Consider the following 22,518-nt stretch of genomic DNA (forward strand, 5'->3'; position numbering starts at 1 on the left):
CGTCAACTTTAAAAAAGTCACCAGTTTAAAACTTGACCAGTCGAAAATTTGAATTGATTTTTGTGAAATATTAAACACGTAAAAAAATCTCACTAAATGACACCTTTGGTTACAATGTCCCTTTACTAACCTCTCCATCCATTCTTCTCTACGCCGGTCATCACCTCGGCGCCCATCTCGGCTGTAGGATTCAGTTCTCTCCCCACGGAACTTATCTCGCCTTTTCCGGTCATACTCGTCTTCACTGTCTCCCATTGTTCAAACTTCTTAGTATAAAACTGCGTAAAAAAAATAAAATTTAATCCTCAATTATGATATGAATAGAGTAACAAATAAAAATAAACCGACTGAACGAGAACGGTGAAAAATGTAAGAAACGCCATACCATCCCACAACTATATAAGATCAGTATATGATAAATTGTGAATTTAAGTATAGAAATATATCGATCAAATTCAAATTGTTTACCACACAAGCTGAACAAGCTATTTTCCAAAGATCCAGCGTGCTACATACGACAGTTTCCTAGTTCCTAAGTAGTAACAAAACATTTATCCCAACTTCCGGTTAAACTCGCTTGGATTAGAAACTAAATGAATTGGATTTTAACAATTATTGCCATGATTTTATAATTTTAGTTTAAATATTAATTAAAGTATTTTAAATGAGTTGTATTTTGAATTTTTTAAGTTAGTAATTATCGAATAATATCAAACTTCGCCGGTCAATACCAGGTGACTTTGACTAGAGTTTATGAACCAATGCGACCAATCAACGGTCATTTTACAGTTTCCAACTCCACCAGCAGATGTCGGTTCAATATTGAGCGGATTGAACGCAAATTGCGAGGTTGTGAGAGGTAGTTCCAGCCTGACCGAGCTAGTCATTCGTCAATGGAGCAGTCGGTGATGATGATTGCATCAGTGCATGGTGGAATGTCTGTAGACCTTTAAAGTGAGTTGTCGACTTCATCCCACTTCCCAGCTTAGACAGTGACAAGTGCTTAAACCCCTGGATCCCGAAGTTACATCTAGTCAAGCTGGTAAAAATGGTCAGCTAGCCAAGAATGAGATTGCGGTTCCAACGTCGAATGAGAAAATGACGACTATGAAGGCCTCAGGAGCCTCAACTTCCAGAGGACAATGGACTGTTTTTAACCACGTGAAGTACGAGCACTTGGTGGCGGGCATATCTGGAGGTGTTGCATCAACTCTCATTCTACATCCCTTGGACCTGATCAAAATACGTTTTGCTGGTAATATCCATGGTCACGCAATCGAAATCATTGTTTGCAATATCATTCTGTTTACATTATAATTTCAATAATACCTTGAACTATTTCAGGCTGAATGAAAGTGTATTCATCAAAGATTTCCATTGTCCTTTCCTAATTGGACGTTTTTCTGTATGCGACTCGTTTTCACTTTTTTGGTTTCGTTCTGAGAGGTTGCTTCAGTGTTTTTGTTTTCTCAGAATGTGTAGCATTCATTAACATCATATGGTACTCACCAATTAAGCATTTGATTTAAATACATTTTCCGACCTTTGGATCTTAATGTAATGATATGGTGACTAAAGGTGATCCATTGACGTCTAAAAGTAATAAAAGTATTTATCAGCCGCCCCATAAAAATATTATGAAATTGTTGACCTTGACTTTGGAGCAATTAATCCCCTTCCTTAGCTCTTAATGGCAGTTTTCAATCTTGTTCACTGGTTTAGAATTTTCTTTCGTTCAAATTCTGTAGCTAATATCAAATACCGATGTCCATAAATCGGTTTGCAAAGAATCACTGTTTTATCTTATTTTATCATTACGTTTGATGAAATTGGCGAGTACCTTCTCCTCAGAGATAATTACATTTCGTTGGAATATGATTTTATGTTAACTTTTTCAGTTGAATGTTATAACCGATATGCGTGAATTTATCCACACCTCTGTGACCGCCTGAAATATTTGTAGTCTATGTAAATTGTAGTTGCATTGACCTTTGCGTATATTCTTCGATTATTCTTATCTTGCGTTGTTGATTAAAAAGCCGAATTTCAATGGTCTTCACCCTCGGGGACAAGGTCTAGTCGTGGACCTTACTGGTTATCCAATCTCTTAGGTCATAACAATTTTTAGGAAAGAAATTTTTCTCAATGACTACGTTTCGGGAACATCTGGATTATATAATTGAAAGGCTAATTTTCCCTGTTTATATTAATCCTCCTAAATAATTTTTCCCCGACATTATTGATTATTATTGTTGGGAAAGTTTCCAAGTAGTGCTTAGCGGTTGGCCTTTATACCGACACGGACGATTAACCTTGACGTGACGTCTCCTTTGATTGCCCATGAAACAGTTTCCGCCACGACCTAGCTGCATTGCGTGACGTTTTCCTGGATTGAGGTGGTGTGATCACCTGATTCTGCAATGAAATTCGGGGGAAAGTTTGCGTAAAAACCAATGAAACTATGATCCCCAGCCAGCCGCGACTCCTTGTTTAATAAAGTTTGTTTCTGGTGAAATTTCGCGTGCCTGGAAAACGATCGCCGAAACGCTTTCACCTACCAGCTGACTGAAGCTGATTCTTTGAATTCCGACCATTTTTGCGCATATGACTGACTAATGTATTTCTTCGTATTTTCATCCAAGACCGCGTTTGCTATTTGTCTAATTCGCTTCCATCAACATAATACTTGTGTACTAATTCGAAGCTTCGTCGGATTTATTGCTCTAACCAATAAGCGGTTTGTTAACTGTTGGTGCGAAGTAAAGCAACGCTGCCAAGTTCTTTATAGGTTGAATCATCATTGCAAGGGTACCTACTTCTATGCGACACTAGTCCGCGGAAATGCATGTGTTATTTATATAGCTCGTATGCAAGTATTTATACCATTTGCATTGTTAAAATTCCTTGTAGAAGTCCCAACGTCTGTTGACGTTGAAATATTGGGGATGTAAAAACAGTATTTTCATGGCCGTTGCAATACGCGCATCGGCAATGGCCTCTGCTGGCATTATATTGGTTTAAAGGTCTTGAAATAGACTCATTAAAACGAAGAAAAAAATTTGTATTTTCAATAAGGTACATTTGAATCGAAAAATTTACCTACAGCGCAAAATTATTTTCACTGGTATTATAACCTCTAATATGATTTTTTTAATTGGGTGCACACACATGTTTAATGTATGCAGTTGTTCAATGGGCTAGATTTGTAGATCTTTTCTAGAATAAAATTTAATTACAACCTTTTCTATAATCCCTGTACCACCATCACCATTGGCACTGTTTTGAGGAGTTTCAATCGCAGTTTCTCTCATCTACTAAGCCAGAATACTACTTATGATGCATGGTGCCGCAACATAACTTCTTTTCAATAAAGCGAAACCCTTCTATGAAAGGAAATTATGTTTCCACACCCTGCATTATAACATAATTAGTTGCGTGAATAATTAACTTTTTATTTTATCACCACTTGCTTTCTCTATCTTTTTAGAATCCTCTCAATCTATTGTTCAATAAAGTGTTTCAAATGATTTACTGAAAGAGTAAATGGTTTTACATGTTTCCAGTAGTAACTTAGAGTTCATGCCGTTGGGTGAGATAGATGCGTATTGGAATAGGGAAAGCTTGTGCAAATGTGTAAACATGTACAAAATAAGGTATGCTCTGCCAGCCTTCAAAATATTGTTTATAAATTTAGCAATATGCATTATCCAGACTATTTTCCCCGGGAAAATGTGGAAAACTTTAATTTTTAGGCAGGACAAAGGTGATCACCCTTTGAATAAGGGCGAAAAGGATTTTCCCATCCCAAATGTCCCCAGTATGGTTCTATTTCACTAGGTTCTATTTCAATTGTATTCATAGTTTTAATTATGAAATATTATTGGAAACTGGGTTAATCATGGAATGTCCATGTCAATACTTTTGTGAGAATGTATGAGAAGATATGTGTACTATGAAGTTTAAACATATTGGCATCGATTTTTTCTTAACTTTGAATGTGCATTTTACATTATTTTTACATATCTTTTCTTGTCAAGTAGTAATTGATATTTCTTTAACATTCAAATACTGTGGGTCGCGGTAGCCCAGGGGTAGAGCGTTGGACAACTGACAAGATGGCCCGGTTTTGACGCCCGGGCAAGTCTCTATGGGTGCCTGCAGCTTCATCCAAGCTTTGATTTTTTGGGTACCAAATCTTCCTGGGAAACCATAACCGGCACAAGGAAAGAAACTGGTCCCCTACCCTGATGTGCTAATTTCACCCACCGTCAGGTTTAGTACGTGGTGTACTGTACCATCACCTACCAAACAGACCTTTGGGTTGATCACTGTTTTTATGATTTTTCTTTATTCAAATTCGTATTTATATCAAATCTGAGTATTTAGTGTTGTGTAAGCCCCAAGTTGATAAAAGGCAAGAGTCGTGGCCTGGTTCCGTAATAAAGTTCTTCTTCCCTTCACCATCACAATCTTCCCTTCAAGCCCTGTAGAGCGTTTGTAATTGGTCTCATACTGAGGGGTTACTCGAAGTTTGTCATCGGCCAAAAGAGATTACTGCTTATGATATTATAAAATTATTTGTAGTGTGCATATTATGAATTAAAAAGTTATGTGTAATGAATTTATGTGTGTCTAATATGTATTAATGAAACACATTTAACAACAAATTAATTAAATTTAGCAATTGGTTACCCTTAATGTATTAAAGACATATTATTCCAAGGCCGGTAATAACTCATGTTAGAGGCTATAATTAATCTTTTTTGATTGAGTGATTGATTTCAATTTCTTGCTTGCAGTGAATGATGGCAGAAGTGGAGGGGTGGTGGGCGTAGGTGGAGGAGTTGCTGAAGCAGCTGCTGTGCGGCCACAGTATAGAAGTCTTGCAGGTGCTATTTCAAGCATTCTCCAGCAGGAAGGATTCAGAGGCTTGTACAGAGGCGTGACACCAAACGTTTGGGGGTCAGGCAGTGCATGGGGATTTTATTTCCTCTTGTAAGTTTCTTTATGTTTCTTCCTGAAAGTTTGTTTAAATAATATTACAATGTGAAACTTTTTGCTTTTAATGCCAATGGATTTATAATGACCAAGGGTAAGTGAAGCATGTTTAATATTAATTCTTATTATTCTGCAGTTCTGAAAGTTTTTGAAAACATTTGAATTCAGTTTTCCCACAAAGATGAGGTTGGTATGGTCCAACTAAAAACTGGGCAAGAGCATTGCCCAATGTAAGTGATGATGTGTATAGTTTGAATGAATTGCAATATAGGATTCATATCTATAACAAAATTTGAAGTCAGGGTCTAGGCATAAGACTCCCACATGTATTTTTTTTTATCTTGTCCCCCGAACAAATTCATCAGGAAGCGCTTACAAATGGAAAAGTTTTGTATATACGTTGAAGGGGGGCTATGATCCTGCTTGTCTAAACTTGATAAGAATACTGCATTGTTCTCAAATCATAAAACTGCCATTTTGCCAAGTCATTAATTAATACGAAATGATATACAGGGTAATACAAGAGGTAGTAGCATAACATAAGGAACATCTGAATATTGAGTGGCCATCTTTGATAACAAATTTTTGTTCATGCTCTGGGTCATGCTGGGCATATCCCAGTTGAGTTATGGCGGCTTCAAGGAAAGTGGAAAGAACCTCATACCCAGGTATTTGCAACTAATAGTGCCTGGAACCTCAGAAAAATCATTTTATTCAACCCTTACCCTTTTGGTCAAGTCAATGGAATAAAGTAGATGGAAGGGCAAGAAGGTTTATAATACCCTCAACACACTGGTACTGGGAGGGAGTATTTATAATGCCATGTCATCCCAAGCTATAGAACTTGAATATTAATTCAAAGCCTATTTGCAACTGCTGCCATAATAACTCTCGAGTGTGTTAGGAGGGTTTTAGTGATTTTTGTTATAATTCTCAAGGTATTCTCTCCTGAAGGTGCAGACTGGAGGGTAAGAAAAGCACTGCAATGGATAGGGTCCAGAACTGAATATTACTCATGCCTGGTAATGATGTGCATTTCCCCTTGCCAAAACAACCAAAAGGATAAGATTAGGTCAATATTCCTAAAATAATATTGCATTAAAATTGGAAGACTCATATAATATTTGTATTTGAATCTTTAAGAGTGCTCAAATCGCTCATGTGATGTTGCATTCAAAATTCATTCAACAAAATTTCATATTAGAGCAACAAACATCCCACCCTAGGTTGGATTTCAGCTGAGAAACAATATTCCATGTAATTGCTGTTAATGTCGAAGTTTTGAGTAAGAAATTTGCTAACTAGCTCAATATGACATCAGTGGTGAAAACTTGCAGTGCAATATTTTCAGGATGCAATTAAGTGGTGCAATATTTTTAGGATGTAATGTCCAAAATTGTGCAAAGAGTGATGTATTCCATAAAAAGCCCATTTTGTCTATTTGCGAAAAGTGTTTTTTTGTAAATTTTAGTTCCAATAGACTCCATCTTAAATCCTTTTGTAACCATCTGACACATAAACTAGAAGCCGAGTCGCAAGCATTTGGAGTCAACTAAGCATTAGAGGTAAAAGAACTACTGACTTGGAAAGGGAAATAAGTGACTTCTAAGACTTAGGTCGTACACAAGTAAGAGTATCAATGGACATGAGGTTGTGTTTGTAGATTTGGAAAGTATTTATACTGTTCTAACCTTGAAGATTTCCATAAGAGAGGATAGATTAGTAGATAGGATGATAAGGTAAATAGATGTAACTTTATAGGTAACCAGAGAGTTTTAAAGGTATAAGAATAGGTGGTGGAAGAATGGGGTGAGGGAATAGTGTAACCCCTTGGGAAGCAAATGAAATCAGATACTGTAGAGTGGAAGTGAGGACAGTTATATGATGTTTTCATCTTGTGGTGGCAATAAGTGGAATGGGAATTGTGAGGTGTGTTTTGGGGACTCTCTCGGGCCACCATAGTTGACTCAATTCTCCCCCGCTGATTGTTGGTGCATACGTAGCAATGTTCACTCTCTTTTCTTCTGTTCTATCCTTAATTTATCCCCTTCATGATTGAAAACTATGGAGCCAAATTTTGATAAAATGCGGTCATCATCATGAAGTCATAGCTCATTTCATCAGCAAGTGTTTACAGAAAATAAATTCATGGTTTATTTTTACCTCTTCAATAAAAAATTATTATGGCAATGTTCTCCTTTTTTGGGTTGTTACAGAAAAAATGTTTTGCTATTAAGAAACTAAGCTGTATGGTAGTTACGTAATTTGACTATTGGTGGTTTAAGTATTGTTTACTTTAATTGCCTCCATGTTTAACCATGTGATTAACACTTCGTAAGTCTTGTGATATTTAGTAGACAGTTACTTATGTAAGTAACTAGGTAAATAAGTAGAAGTACTTATGTAACTATGTCCATTTCAGCTGTTGTGACAGCTTAGCATTATGTGTTTTTAATTCACATAGTGGTTTTCTGTAGTTATTTTTACATATGACTATAATTTAACAAAATTTGTTACTGTGTAACTTTTTTGTGATTTACATTTGAATTGATTGTATTCTTTCACTTTCATTCCAGTTACAATGCCATCAAGACATGGATACAGGGGGGAAATACAAAACAACCTCTTGGACCTGGTCTTCATATGCTGGCAGCTGCTGAGGCTGGTGTCCTGACATTAGTGATGACAAATCCTATATGGGTTGTTAAAACTCGTCTTTGTTTGCAGTATGGTGATATTCCCCTATCAGGAGTCCGGCATGGCGAGACCCAGTCATATAATGGCATGATAGATGCCTTGAAGAAAATATACACTCATGAAGGAATAAGAGGGCTGTATAAGGTAATTTTTATTATTATTTACATTTTTTAAATTGAAGTAATTTAAGTCAAGAAACTAGGGCTTAACATCTGTTCATTAAGTTTCAAGTTTTTTGAATGGTAATAACATGGAGGGACTGATGAACTACATGTAAACAGGATAACTGCCATTAGTATTTTTTAAATATTTCTTCTAATAATAATAATAATATTTAGATTTGGATAGGGAGGTAACTATTTTGGTACAATTAACTTTTAAAATTCCCATTATGTAGGCATGATAATGCATAAGTTATTAAGTAGACAATGCTTTCCACCATGGTGCTGCTACTATAATTTCCACTGCGATGCTCGGGGGTAGAACAGGGAGGATGCACTTTCGTTCTCCCATCATTTGCTGCAGTGAATCAGTTGTGAAAATACTGATTTGCTTATTTAATGGGAAAACACCCATGCCCACCTTATTACCAGCATTGATTGATACTATGGCAAAGTGGACAATTGTCTGCTGCTTCTTCGGCAATATTAATGGTACCACCATGTTAACTAAGCTCACAACTCTGATATTGGAAGTTCATTATGATTGCTGTTTTGAAAGAAGAGAGTTATAACTATATTTATCCATCCTCTCTGCCGCAGCCCCTTATATTCTGCCAAGAGAATATTGCCAATAGAAATTCTGCGTTCTTGGTTCTTTGAGAAACTTCAATCCATGCCTAACCTTTTCCATAGGCACTGAAGTTTTCTTAAGAGAGAGAATCTTCCTCTGTGTGATACAATTTTGGGTTAGATTTTCCATATTCAGTTGAAAATTAAATTAATGGATGGATGCCTTACTTTGTGCATTGTTTTTCTCTTTATATATATCTGTGCCTTTTAGCAAGTTGTCAGGATGGTATCATCAAACTAATGTCTCCAGAGATTATTTGTAACAAATTTTGTAGTTCCCTACTAAACTACTCATAAAAAGGTAGAGTAGTTTACTCTGTGACTAGAAGTAGTGGTGAGATTTGTCCCTGTCAAAATTCTTATGAATAATTTCAAATGAAAAATGTCCTTTCAATTTTTACTAAGAATAGATTGAAAGATTAATTGGTAATTTGGCTGTAAAATTTATTTAGAAAACATTCATTGAAAGTTAATTACATGAAAACTATGTAGTATATGAAGCCATGGAGAGAATATACATTTTTCTGGGAGTTTTTTGGAGCAGAGGTGGTTGATGGCTTCATTATGTTAGTTTTGATTCAGGTGAGAAGGCTCTTGTCAAGTAAAATACAAGATGTGACCTTTAAAAGGTCATATCACAATGTATGTAAACATCGATCAGAAACCAGGATGCCCAGGTCTCCCATCTCACTGGTGAATGCCATTAGAAAGCTTTGTAAACATACAAAGGACTATATTGAGTCTGCATAGTAGATGAATACCAATGAGTGAGGATATTTTTTGTTTGATACATGCATAATGTTGTGTGATAAGCTCAGTAACTTACTATAAATAATATAATAAACAATTACTCCCTGCCTTAATTAGCATGCATTTTAAAATTTTAATTGTTTTGTGGCTTTTGAGGTCTTTGGTTGACTGAACTGGGTAGAATTCATTAATGCAATAATTAAAGAAAATGGGAATAGATTGGAGAGATTTATCTGCAACCCGTGTATCTGAGACTGCTCAAGTGAGTGTGGTGAATGCAAAGTTGGATTGCAACTTACTAAGAAATGGAAAAAGGCAAGGCTGTATATTGTCAGCAATACTTTTCTATATATGCACAGAGAAAATAGTATAAGTGGCATGAAAATAGCTGGAGATGGAAATGATAGTCTGTGGTGAATCCATAACATCAGTCAGATATGTGGTTGATTAAGCTTTAGTGAGCAGGTCAGCCAAAGGGTTACAGTTAGTGCTGAGTGCATTATTGTTGTAGTAGGTATGGGATGAGAATCAGTCTACACAAAACAAAGGTAATGAGGTTTTCAAGGAAGAAGGCTATGTTAAACATTAAATTTAAGGCATGAATTAGAGAAAGTTGGGGTTTTTTGGGCCAAGATGTTCAAAGAAGTCAGAACCTAAGAAGAAGAAATACTTGAGGTAATGAAGACTATAGAATGCAGAAGTTGATGACAGGGATGTTTAGTAAGGCTTTTAGGAAATAGCCTTTTATTTGAAATTCAGTTTTGGACCGTTTGGAAACTTGGTCATTGAGGCCAGTTGATAGGCATAGATTGGATACCCTTGTTGGAGACCAAAAACCAAGACTGATAGTAAAGAAAACTAAGGAGCACTAGGCATGGTAAGACAGGAGAAAAGGTTATTAGGAGAAATCCTATGTATGCAAGAAGAGTGGATGTACTTCATTTTGATTCATGAAATGTTGTAGGCTGATAAAAAGGACAAGGTAAGGTAGGAGAGGCATTGGAGTGAAAAGAAAGGACATATTTTTTGGAATGAAGGCAGGTAGAGATAGCTATAGTAATGATTCCTTTTGTATGGGCTCTCAGATGTTTGCTATCCTTAGATGCCAGTAGGACTAAACCAGTTACTGGCTCCACTATTTCTTGAGGTTAGAACCGTTACTGATGGGAGAAATTATCTCTGGGATTGGGATATTTAGTTGGTGTTAATGCAATAAAAGCCATTACGTATATTCTAATAGATGTGCGTAATGGTTTGTAACTCCATACCTTATGAACTATAACGAAATTTCAAATCAAAATTTGATAGAATCTTAATTATGTAAAGTCCTTTCAATTTGGTTTATTTACATAGAAAAATTAATGTGACGGATTACTATCCCTTAAATTTAATGTGTGCATAATATCTCAAATTAATTTGCTGTGTGTATTCAAAAAATATTGGAAACTTCTTTTTGTATGCTTCAAATGACAGCAGGGCTATAAAACTGAAGAATTGAATTATATGGGTTGTTCAATAATTCCTTAGAAAATCCAAGAGATGACACTCATAGGTTTGGAAAAGGTTTGCTTTTAGTAAGCTCGATCTCTTACTAGACTACTGTTTAAGTTTCAGCTACATCCATCCTGTAATACCTTTCTGACACACACAGTCGATTGAAGTAACACAATTTTGTTTATTTCGTAAAATAGGAAAAAATGAGTTTTGTGTGATGATTAAACACTTTCATGAAAGAGATCAAATCTGAGTTGGATGAAGCTCATGGCATGTCTGCTGCTGTGTGTTTGACTACACAATTGTGTGAGTTAAAACCAGGCCAGCCGTACATCCACAAATGATGAACATAGTTCGGGAGGTCCAGGGAAGTAACTTCTTCTGAAATGATTAACAAAACCCATGATATGGGTTTGAGTAATCAGTGACGAATCAGTGTTCATAAAATAGTTGATACCACTGACATTTTACAAGTTGTAAGTACAAGTGTTGTCAATGTTGCAGGAAAAATTGGGCGTAAAACAAACCTCAGTTACATGATTTTCTCTCAGTGGAAAACAAAGGTAATTGTGTGGTGGTTATGGAGGCTGGTTTGGTACTTTCTTGTCGCAATCCTGATGAGTTTCTGAATCAATACATAACTGTGGACAAAACTTGGATACACTTCTACACTCCAGACACACAGGAATAGCCAAAACATTTCTAAAGGTAATCTGTTTCCCAAGATGGTGAAATCGGCCAACAGGATGATGGCCATAGTTTTTGGGATGCGTGCAGAATTATTTTATAGTTTGACTTATATGCAAAATCATTACTGACAGTGAATGGTATCTGTTTTTCTCTTAAAACTAGAGGCTAAAATAAACTGACATCAAACAGAAAAAAGTATGCCCATAAAGAACAATATCAATATGATCTACAGAGACATAGATAAAATAAACTATTCCAAACAAATTTAACAGGTTTTTTCAACAAATTTAAAGCCTAGTGCTTACATGAGTATGGAAGAAGTGTTAACTGAAGTTGAAGATGTATACCTTGCAATTGAATAGGTTATAACTGTGACTGAAATAATGCCATTTGGAATTGTGCAGCCCTGAAGCTTTGAAATTTATTTTCGTGGTAGTAGCTTTCTTCAAAATCTTCAGCAAGCACGTATGGTTAGGATACACAAATTTTAACCATCTTATATGTCTTAAACCTGAGAATATCATTCCACCAACCTACGTTAACTGAGGTTGATAGTGAAATGAGAAAATTTAAACGAGGGCGATGGGTTCCGAAAATAGATAGTCATTGCAAGAATGATGTTTGAATTTACTAATATTTAACAGGGGAAATCTCTTGAGTGGTTGAATAAAGTCTAATCACAGCTATCCACCAGAAGGTCAATGTCATAGGTGAGGGTAGGGCTCACCATTAGAGTGAATAAGTAGAGCCTTAGAGTAACTAAGGCTAACATGTGAAATTCGCTTGTTTGGGTTAAGGGAAGCAGCTCCTTTCCCTGTGCCACCTATGGTTTCACAGGAAGATTGAGTGCCTGAAAAATCACAAGTTGGCTGAAGCCGATGGGTGCCCAGAGATATCACTCAGAACTGAACACGTGCTCTCCGGTCAGTAGTGTATTGCTCTTTGCACTGGACTGCAATATCCCCTGCATGGATGATGTTGCCGGCATTATTTAGAACATTTTTATATCATCTCGTCAAGTCAAACATATGAGTCTGGAGGTCATCCATTCATTACAATTAGTCACACAGCAACTAATCGTTAGAATTTAAGGTTCAAGTATAGAGTGATTGGAGACTTATTGATTAATTTTTGCAGTACTAAGGGACCATAGATTCAATATTACAGCGGCCTTTAATCTATCATTGTATGATTGTATTGCATGTATGGCCTAAATACTCCAATTGTTTGTTGAGGGTGGTTTTTTCCCTTAATATCAAAATTCATTTTTCAACAAATTGAAGTTTTAAAAAATTCTGAAAGACTGCTCTATTTATACAGCAACATTGATGTAACTGTAGCTAAAAAATATATCTTCTGGGACCTAGAGATGGTCCTTTCTTTGGATAATTGGCACTCCATTGTGATTTCTACCCTTCTGTTGTTGTCTGCCTTATCACCTCAAAAATTCAATAAATCCAATATATGGGGAATATGATTCAGATAGCCAATAAATATTTCCCACTCATGTTATTAAGATCGAAAGCTGAAATAATTCGCTTGTAAAGTTCATTCAACTTTTTCAAGCAAATTTTATTCTTAGTTCCAATTTCTATTACTTTATATAAACATGATTTCCTGAATGTACAGGTATGTGCGTTAGCCAAAGCCCAAAATTTGCAGGTTACGGTAGTATCCAAATAACATTTTTTTCATTTTTTGAGGAATAGGTTACCAGAAATTTTATTATGAGAAACTTCTATTTGCTGACCTTCTCATAGTTCATTCATGCCACAGATTTTTAAAATGTCTATTAGTCCTGACATGACATAATTATACTCCTTGCACTGACATTTTTCATGTCAAACTCTAGATATCAAGTAGCAAAGTAATGTCCAATAGAAATTCAGGTGTGATGTGGTAGGATCATTCCATAATAACAGAAACAGAGAAATGTCTCATGTTTTAAACTGAACTAATCTTTTCCACTATACTGTGTAAAATTTTAAGGGTTTTTCTCTTTCCATTGTTATTGAAGTAATATTTTATTATATAGGGTTATCATAGAAATGTACAAAAAATGAAAATGCCAGCTGTAGCCTGAAAAGTTGTACCACTCACTATGCAATCACCATCTTTATAATCCCTCACAGTTAGCTTCATATTAATAAAACGTGAATAATATTATTGTGATTTGTGTTTTTGGGATTATTGTTGTTTATTAATCTCGACAGTGTGAAGTTTAATTGGTAGTACTTTTGAGGAAAAAGAAATTTCCTATTTATTGCCATGCTAGTGCTTATAATTAATGTCATACAAAATAGGATTTTTGTGCACATCTTCCATTATCTTTTCTGCAATCATTATTCCCGAAGCAGTGTAAATTTTCCCATAAGTAAGGACTCAGAAGAAGTCTTATGCTTGATGTTGACCGAACTGGAAGTAGGTAGTGGTTTTTGTGGTCTGTAAACATCATACTTGGTGGTATTGTATTAGTCTTAAGCAGGTAGTGTAATTTTTTAATCATGGAATGAGTCATAATACCTGTGAAGAGGAAAAAAATAGTTGATTGTCACTTGCAGTGATTCTCTGAGATGATGTTCAACCTTTTCACAAACAGTTGTGAGTCCGTGATATAAGCGTGACAAGAGAATTAGACATATCATAATACATTATCCCCATGCTTAAAAATTGGCAGTAGAAGATTTGTTCAATATTTCTATGTGAGTCAAGAGTAATTGAGAGACCCTGAATTGAAATTTGATAAAATTGACGTAGGGGTTTGTGCTTAATGTTGCATATGAGCCTACATATTTAGTTCTATTTTTTAAATGTAATATCTGAACAGATTTGCTTATGTTAATTTCTACTATGGTATCTGTACATTTTTCATTTTCATTACTTAGAGGGGCTTTTCCATTTTGTTTGTTAGGAAATGAGTATATTGTAATTTTGGGTGATTTATTACAATGATAATCTTTTAATCTCTGACATCTGCAGGAAATTTGTATTAAAACATGACCAACATGTTCAAATAAGTGATGACAGTGTTTTTCCCATTAATAATTAATTATTAAATTAATTTTCTTTTTGATGTCTCAGGAATTGGCTATAAGCAAATTTTTCTTTTCTTTCTTTAAACTAGGGGTTTGTTCCTGGAATTTTTGGGGTGTCACATGGTGCACTGCAGTTTATGACCTATGAAGAGATGAAGAATTTCTATAATCAGTATCGAGGGACTCCAATTGACACAAAATTGGTAAGATTGGTTTCTGGGCCTCCTTCTGTTTAATTGTATTCGCCATTGCATCGTGTAGCAGTCAACATTATATATTGTATAGACCAGCCCAAATTATCCATCTTGACTGTGCTGAGACAATTTTATGCTTAAAAAATACTTTAATTTAATAAATCGATCTTTCTACTTATCCCATTATTAATTTTGAGCCTCTTCGCTGGTGGACAATAATGACATTTCTATTTCTGATTGTCTGTAGTTAACTACGCTTTACCGGTAGTGACCTTTAATATTCAGCAATACATTTTGGTGTGGGTTTTTTTTTTCCAAATATAAGCCATTTTCATTCTGGGTTCATGTAAGTATGAATATTTTTCATTGAGTGGTGTCAATGATTTTGCATAAATATATGTCTTTTTTGGAGAAACCCTAAGTGAAATTTCTGCAAGCTATTTATTGAAATTTCATTTGATAAATAAAAATTGAAAATGCATGTATTAAAGGCATGATCAACGCATTGTGTCATCGTCAGGCGTGTTGTCATCCGAAGTTGATGATAACACAACATGCTGAAACGTAGGTCACATCGATAAAAATTCACTGAGGTGTTCACCAAGTTATTTTCATTTCCATGATGGATAACTTCCACCATATCATACAAGAAAGCATTTCGTACACATTGATCCACTGTGGATGGGGAGTTACTTAACACTTATGCTGTAGTGAATTGTTCTCCATGAGTAGGGAGATGCGATGCTTTTCTACTAAGTAAAAAAAAAGTAACTATCCCTTAGAAAGATTGAGTGACAGATTGAAGTAATTGAAATGCATTTCTTGGATGTTGTATTTGTTCAAGGTTTATTTTATTAGGGTGAACCAAAATGACAGAAACTTTGGTTTTTTATCATCAAACCAACATCAATATGTTATTAAAAATGGGCTGAGGAAATCATAAGTTTAAAAATCATTTTAGAGGGTATTATACAAATTATTGGCACTTATTGACATATAGTTTTGAAAGCTAATGGTGCAACTTACAAGCGAGAGTTGAAATGAGCTGATTGAAGGTTACGTCTCCCAGTGAAGTACTGCTGAGTGACTGTGTAAATAATTTATGTGAGAGAGGAATGACTGCTGTTATTTCACTTAAGCAGTTGCATATTATTTATTAAGCTCTTATATAAAATTTTGATTGGCCAAACAATTAGTATTTAATAGATTGAAACTTGAAATTATACTGTAGCAAGTTTTAGCAATGATGTCATACTTGGAGGTGCATTACTAAAAACAGTTTTGGAAAATTTTTTTCTTGAATGATAAAATGCCTTTATTTATCATCAAACATTAAATTAAAAGCTACTTTTGTAGAAGAGGATGACAATATTGTCAGTTGTGGTGTAGTACAAATCAGTCTCATTTAAGAAGTCAGAGCAATATAAGAAGGGTGTGCAGATGGTGGAGCTTTGGTGACAGAAATAGGCTAAAAAGGGCATGTGGTGGCTTGTAACTTGTGATGGATAATATGTATTTAAAAAACTGAGAGGAACGCTACATTTCATAAAAGGATTTGGAGTGGGTGAGACAGATTAAGTATGTACTGTGTCTCATGACACATCGGAGGGGAGTGAAAAAAAGGATATTAATTAAGAATGTGTAGCAGCAAAACAGTCCAGTAGTGGTGTATTTGGCGATGAAAGTTTGTAAAAAAATGAAGCACTTTAGTCAGCAGGAATAAATATTAAATTGGAAGAAACTGTCAGGTGGTGGTGAAAGAGTCAAAGGGAAAATATGCTAAGGGGAATAAATTAACCAGGGTTTGTGTAAATATTGTGAGCCATGGATAGATATTATCATAAGGAAAATTGGAGTGAAGGTGGTTGGTAAAATTTTAGGGAAGAGACTACCAGAAGAGAAGGGGGCCTAGAGTTGGAATATAGAGGCACAGAAGTAGACAATATGGAATTTAACAGGAAGCCTAGGAGATAGAGAGGCTTTTGGACTAGTGTAGATAGTGTACTGGCCTTGAGCAAAAGCAAAGATACTGTTTAAAGCAAATGGAAAACTGCAATGGAAGAATTGGGAATGATGGAGTATGAATCAGCAGTAGTGATATGCAGTCAAAAAAAGATTAAGGGAATTTCGGAAATTATCAATTATTATTAGGGGTCATTAAATGAGGAAAATTTTGAAGAGAGATATGAAGATTGAGAAGAAAATGAAGGATTGGTTCAAGAAATAAACAGGAAAAAAGTGGAATGTGTACTCAGACAAATGCAAAATTTAAAATCAGTAGGATCATACCAGGTCCTTTTAGAAGTTTGGGTAGGAATGGGATTGAATAGAAAACTAAGGAGGGTAGGGAAGGTAGTGGGTTGGGTGGAGGAGAGAGTAATGTGCAACATTGTCATAGAATTTGTGAAATAAAGCTGATTTTGCATACAATGAAATAGAAAAGAGTGATTGAAAGAAGCTTACTACAAAAATGACAGAAGGATGAGAAGCAATTTGGTTTTATGTTAGGCAGAGGAACAGCGTGCATTCTTTGCTTTTAGGCTCTTATAGAAAAATTCAGAGAATAACGAGCAGAGCTTCACTTAGTTTTCATAGGGTTTTAGAAGGAATGGTATAGAGTGCGCAGATAAGGTTTGAGAGAAAAATGTGTCCAAGAAAACTACACAAGATTGGTGAAGATAGTGAATGAGGTAGCAGAGTACAATGGAGCATGCTGTCTGTGGATGAAATTCCTCTCTGTGAAGAGAGTAGAGAAAAACTGAAAGAGCTGCAGGATGAAAAGGGGAAAGTGTTGGAATGGAAGGGGTGTGAGATTAGCTGGATGAAAGTGGCAAGATGAAATATGGCAAAATGCCACCTTCATGGTCAGATGTTCTGGGCATCTTCATTATAGTCTAGAACAAATACTTTGGACTACCTAGGCTCAAGAAAAGTGTGTGGAGGACTCACATGAAAAATACAGCATGGAATATAATGCATGTAGACTAGAGGTAGTCAAGTAGGGCACTCTTCAATGCAATGTTGAATTTTAAAATTAAAGGAAAGCTATGTAATTTTGTAATGAAACTAGTCATGCTCTATTGTGGTGAAACCTGGCGAGTTTTATAAGCCCAGAAGAGAAGAAGGTAGAAATGGTTGATGTGTATATTGTTGTGGGATGAAAGGAATGACATCCGTCAGATAGATGAATGTTCATGGCGAGGCCTACTTGTGAAAAGTGGCAGAAATGAAGTCTGAGATGGTATAAACACATGGAAAAGAAGAGCAAAGAAAAGGTTCAAAAAAAGAGGAACATTTGGAGGTTGTAGCAAATGGAAAGGCCAAGGTGGCATAGGAACTGGGGAAAAGAGGATTGAGAATGGAGGTAGCCCTTCACGGAGAAAAACTAAGGTGAAGAATCCAAGCTTGGAATGCCAACTTCATAAGCATAGGATAAGAAAAGGGAAAGAATGTCCTGGTATTGAATTCCTTGTTAAAGGTTTTTGGTTCAGTAATTATTATTATTACTTTTTATTTGCCCAGAGATCACAATACAAAAATACCAGGTATTCTATGGAATGGCAAACTAGATGTTCAACTCTGGTTATGCCTCTTCTCCTTCCTAGACCACACACGTTGTTAGAAACTGTTGTTGGCGAGTTTTCCTTGGTTTCTTAGATATAAAAAAATATGTTCCAAGTGCATTGTGTAAAATTCCTTGTTCTGTATTTGCTTAGCTATAAGTAATCAGACTCATTATTAATAAAATTATTAGTAGAAGACTGTCAGTATGCCAGGCTGATTGAAGTTTTGACGTGATATCACTTTTGGACACATTTTGTTTTTAATAATTCTTAAATTTCCCATTCAAACTACTTAACTCATTTGAAGGGGGATAGTTTGGTATCATCCCTGTTACATTTTCCTTACGATTGATGAATTCTTAAAAAAGAATAGCTTTCTATATTTGTGGCATGACCGAGATAGGAGCAAAACCATGATCAGACTGGAATAAACCCCCCTCTCCCCCTCAGGGGTTCATACTTTCAAAAGTAAAGGTTTTTTCTTTCACTTACGTATGTTTGAACTGAATGTAATGGAACCAGATACTAGTGTGAGCATATTCCAAGTAATTGTATGGTGGCATTTTCAATAAGAACAAATTGATTTTCCATGTGGTATGTTATTGCTTGCAATGGCTGGAAATATATCCTAGAAAATATTATAGGATTTTACCTAAAATTAGAAGAAAATCAGTTAATGAATGACAAGTTGAAAATATATTATGTTATGCCACTGTAAATTTAGAAAAATTTGAATGGTGAGAAATATTTTGCAAAACCTTTATTTATTTACTCTAACTCAATCCATTAATCGATGTGCTACTGCTGTTTAATTATTTTATAAATTTCAGGAGAGTAGTAGGAAAGTTTAAAACTTATTGTTAAATGTTTTATGTGGCAATACATTAAATTCTTGGTGTTTATTCTCCCATCCATTTTAATGAATGTCTGCTTCATTATTGTTTACAGAGAACATTAGAATACCTTTCCTTTGCTGCTATGTCAAAACTTTGTGCTGCTGCAGCCACATATCCTTACCAAGTAGTCCGAGCAAGGCTGCAGGATCAGCGTGGGGACTATACAGGAACTTTGGACTGCATACGCAGGACGTGGAGGTACGAAGGTGCACGAGGCTTCTACAAAGGGCTTTCACCTTATCTCCTTCACGTCACTCCTAACATCTGCTTAGTCCTGCTCATCTATGAGAAGGTCACTGCTGCAACAGCTGATGCAACTCCTGACAGTTGATTGTGGCTTCATCTTAGGAGGAATTAAGGAAATGTTCTTAGCTTAAAAGAGGAGTGATTGTTAGAAAGAGCTGATCAACAGGGTTTGAATGGCTAATTTGGTACTTGTAAAAAGTGGCACCACCTTTGGGCAATGTTACTTAAAACTGTAAATGTCTGGAATGAGCATGTCTCCCAGGAAAGTTTTGGAGATAAATGGAATTTGTTTTTGTTTGGAAAAGCAAGTGGTATAAATTATAGTTTATTTCTTGAAAAAGGGGCTCAGCTCAGCTGTGACTTATTGTTTTATTGGCTCTTGGTGATCTATGATAGATTATGGCAGATAGCATGTTGTGCTCTGTCTTGTTAAGAGAGAAATTAGAGACTAGTGGAGTGGCGTCCTTAGTTGTGTTCGTCACTCTGTTTTTACTTTCTTTTTCTGTAGCTCTTGTTCCTATGGAATTTGAACCTTAGTAATTTATATTTGTAAATTTATGAAGATTATTCATAGTAGATTATTTATGATGAATTTTCCCACTGAAAAGTGATTTCCAGGATCCTTTTGTCTTTTTTTAAGATTCAACATAAATTTCTATTACAATTATACTTCATAATTATAGTGCCAGACCTGGAATTTTTATGTTGGATGTGCACAAAGCATAGAATATGAGTTAGTAAAATTAATGACCTGTGTTGTCCTGTTAAAGTATAGGGATTGTGACTCCTGCTGTTAGTGTCAGTATTTATCAAATTTTGATAATGTTAATTTAACATCCATTTAGCAAATTGTTAAACAATTAGCGAGGACATAATTTCATATTAACCCGACTCGTTCCTTCAAGCATGAGTAGATGCTGTGCTTGGCTTTAATCTCGGGACAATCTTTAATTTCAGCATGTGATGCACTGATATTCTTATGAAAATATTCTTGTGACTGCCTTCTTGGAAAGCCACCTCATTTCTGGAAACTCGTCATTTTTTCACAACTCATGATGCTGTTGTTGTATGTTTGCCCAAATAAGCTTAACTTAAGTGGGAAAAATTAATCTTATCTCACATTTTTGCATTTACCCCCGTTTCTGTTTTGCTATTTAATCAGCATATGTCGTATCAAAGGATCTTTTTATCAAATTTATTCTCTCATAAAATATATTTTTTTAGTTTATATTTGAAAGAATGTGTCAAGTGGGAGAGTAATTGTAATTTTAATTTAGGTGTGGCTTGCTGGTTCAAGGCACATTTTGGGAGTGCATTGCGATAGTTGATACAAAGACAAATGTCACTACTTGCCTGTCAAAGTTAGGTTCAAGTTTTGACTGATCTCATAGTCATTGTTTTTGTGAAGTAGAATATGGGTAGTTAATTTCATCTATTTGGGTTGTAACGTCTTAATACCCCTGGAGTACAAAAATGTTAACACTTTCATTTTGAAAGCCACGAGTTTATTTGGCACATTTTTTAATCAGTCTCACAGCACTCTTATATTATCTTTATTTTGGAAAAGAAAACCATTTTCTTTATGCATCAATTTTTTTTCTTTAACCTTCTGTTCAACTTTGTAATTGTGATTGAAGGACAAAAAAAAGGCCACGTTTCTCTGCATTCTTTTGCTTTATAAATACTCTTACGTGTAAGGTAATCAATACATTTGTCTAGGTGACTACTCAAGTGTTTAATGTAATAAAGTAAGGGTATTTTGTTGGATAACTCCTGTGAATACAAACTATTGTTCATTTAAGCTGTAACTTGGCCCTCAGTTTCTGTTGTCATTTCAGTCATGTTGGCTCATTTAAAAAACAATATCATTTGTGTTGCACTCTACTTGGTGCTTTCTTATCTTATTTGTATATAAAATAAAGATTGCAACTGCCTTTGAGGAGCATTTGTGCATTTACCCCAAGTATTCCTATAATTGTCGTCTCCAGTTGATGTGGATAGGTTTTGTGTGTAAACTTAATCTTTGACTAGTTGACTTTTAGTAATTGAGATTTTGCACGTAGGGTTGGCGTAAAAATATTTTTTTGAAACTTTTTAGTGATGGATTTTATAAATTTCATTGTTGTTCCAACCTAAGTGCACACCTTCATCAAAAGTCTTCATTACAGCAGCAGCTTCTCAATACATTTTAATGCTCATTTAAAAACTATAAAAGGTATCCTATACAATTTTTTACATGTTAATTTTACCTACTCAAGTCGAGATGTAGAAAAGCTTTTTAATACATATCAAAATATCTCTGTGAATAAATTTCTGTCATGTGGCTGAACAGCTATTTTGACGTGGATTCTACCAATTCAGTAATGCATAGAAGAATTTATTAATCATCAATTGCATAAGTAACTGATGGTCAAATGTATGTCTATACTACATATATTTTTCCCAAAAAAACTTAATCATTATTAATTGTAAGACTTTTTTTGTACATTTCTGCTTAGGTATGAAGGGGTTCGGGGATTCTATAAGGGGCTTGCCCCAAACCTCATCAGAGTTACACCGGCAACTGCAATCGTCTTTGTAGTCCACGAGAATGTCTCCCATGCCCTAACAAGTAGGAGAGCAGAAATTAAGAATAATGAAGTAACTGTGAAGACAACTGTTGAGAAAAGTTAATCTAAGTAAAATTGGCCATTTTTCAACCAAGGTATTCTCAATCAAAGAAAGTTATTGTTAATTATGTTTTGCAGTTATGCAGATGATGTTTTTGTATGTTCAGACTCGCGCGAATTTTAGTGAGAATAGTTACTTGCTATTACCAGCATGTTTCAAGAAAAATAAATGTCTAAAGACCAAAATATCAAATGTAGTTTTAATTTGGCGTAAAACGTTTTTACTCCAAAAATGACCCAATAACGGTTTGAATTTCGCAGATCTGATGTTTGCCGTTCAAGGGCTGATTCAGTGAAGTTCTAGTAGCTATACAAAAACCAATTTTGTGCGATTATGCCTCTGAGGTTTCCATGGCGGAATGGGAACGGGTACTTTTACACAAATCGATAAACTGGAGCCTAGTCATGTCAAGTTTGTGCGTACTTTCAAGATGTTTATACTAGCTATTGACACAAGTCGGGTTCATCGTCTTTGTTTACGTAGTAAAAGCATAT

General features: G+C 35.2%; 1 protein-coding gene across 1 annotated transcript; it reads left to right on the forward strand.

Annotated features, from left to right (window-relative positions):
- The first annotated feature begins 806 nt into the window (after nt 1-806).
- On the forward strand, nt 807-22,205 carry LOC139687468 (solute carrier family 25 member 32). The gene is made up of 6 exons (XM_071584642.1): nt 807-1,255; nt 4,800-4,995; nt 7,575-7,839; nt 14,545-14,658; nt 19,161-19,306; nt 21,853-22,205. Exons 1-6 carry the CDS (start codon nt 1,099-1,101, stop codon nt 22,025-22,027), a joined length of 1,053 nt encoding a protein of 350 aa, XP_071440743.1. The 5' UTR covers nt 807-1,098; the 3' UTR covers nt 22,028-22,205.
- Nucleotides 22,206-22,518: the final 313 nt, after the last annotated feature.

The sequence above is a fragment of the Hetaerina americana genome, unplaced genomic scaffold (assembly GCF_022747635.1).
Source record: "Hetaerina americana unplaced genomic scaffold, ioHetAmer1.1.p SCAF_2, whole genome shotgun sequence".
Taxonomy (NCBI): Eukaryota; Metazoa; Arthropoda; class Insecta; order Odonata; family Calopterygidae; genus Hetaerina; species Hetaerina americana.

Coding starts and splice junctions, on each gene's coding strand:
- LOC139687468 (XM_071584642.1), top strand. CDS start 1,099: ATGACGACTATGAAGGCCTCAGGAGCCTCAACTTCCAGAGGACAATGG. Junction 14,659..19,160: donor CTCCAATTGACACAAAATTG/GTAAGATTGGTT, acceptor TATTGTTTACAG/AGAACATTAGAATACCTTTC. Junction 19,307..21,852: donor TGCATACGCAGGACGTGGAG/GTACGAAGGTGC, acceptor ATTTCTGCTTAG/GTATGAAGGGGTTCGGGGAT.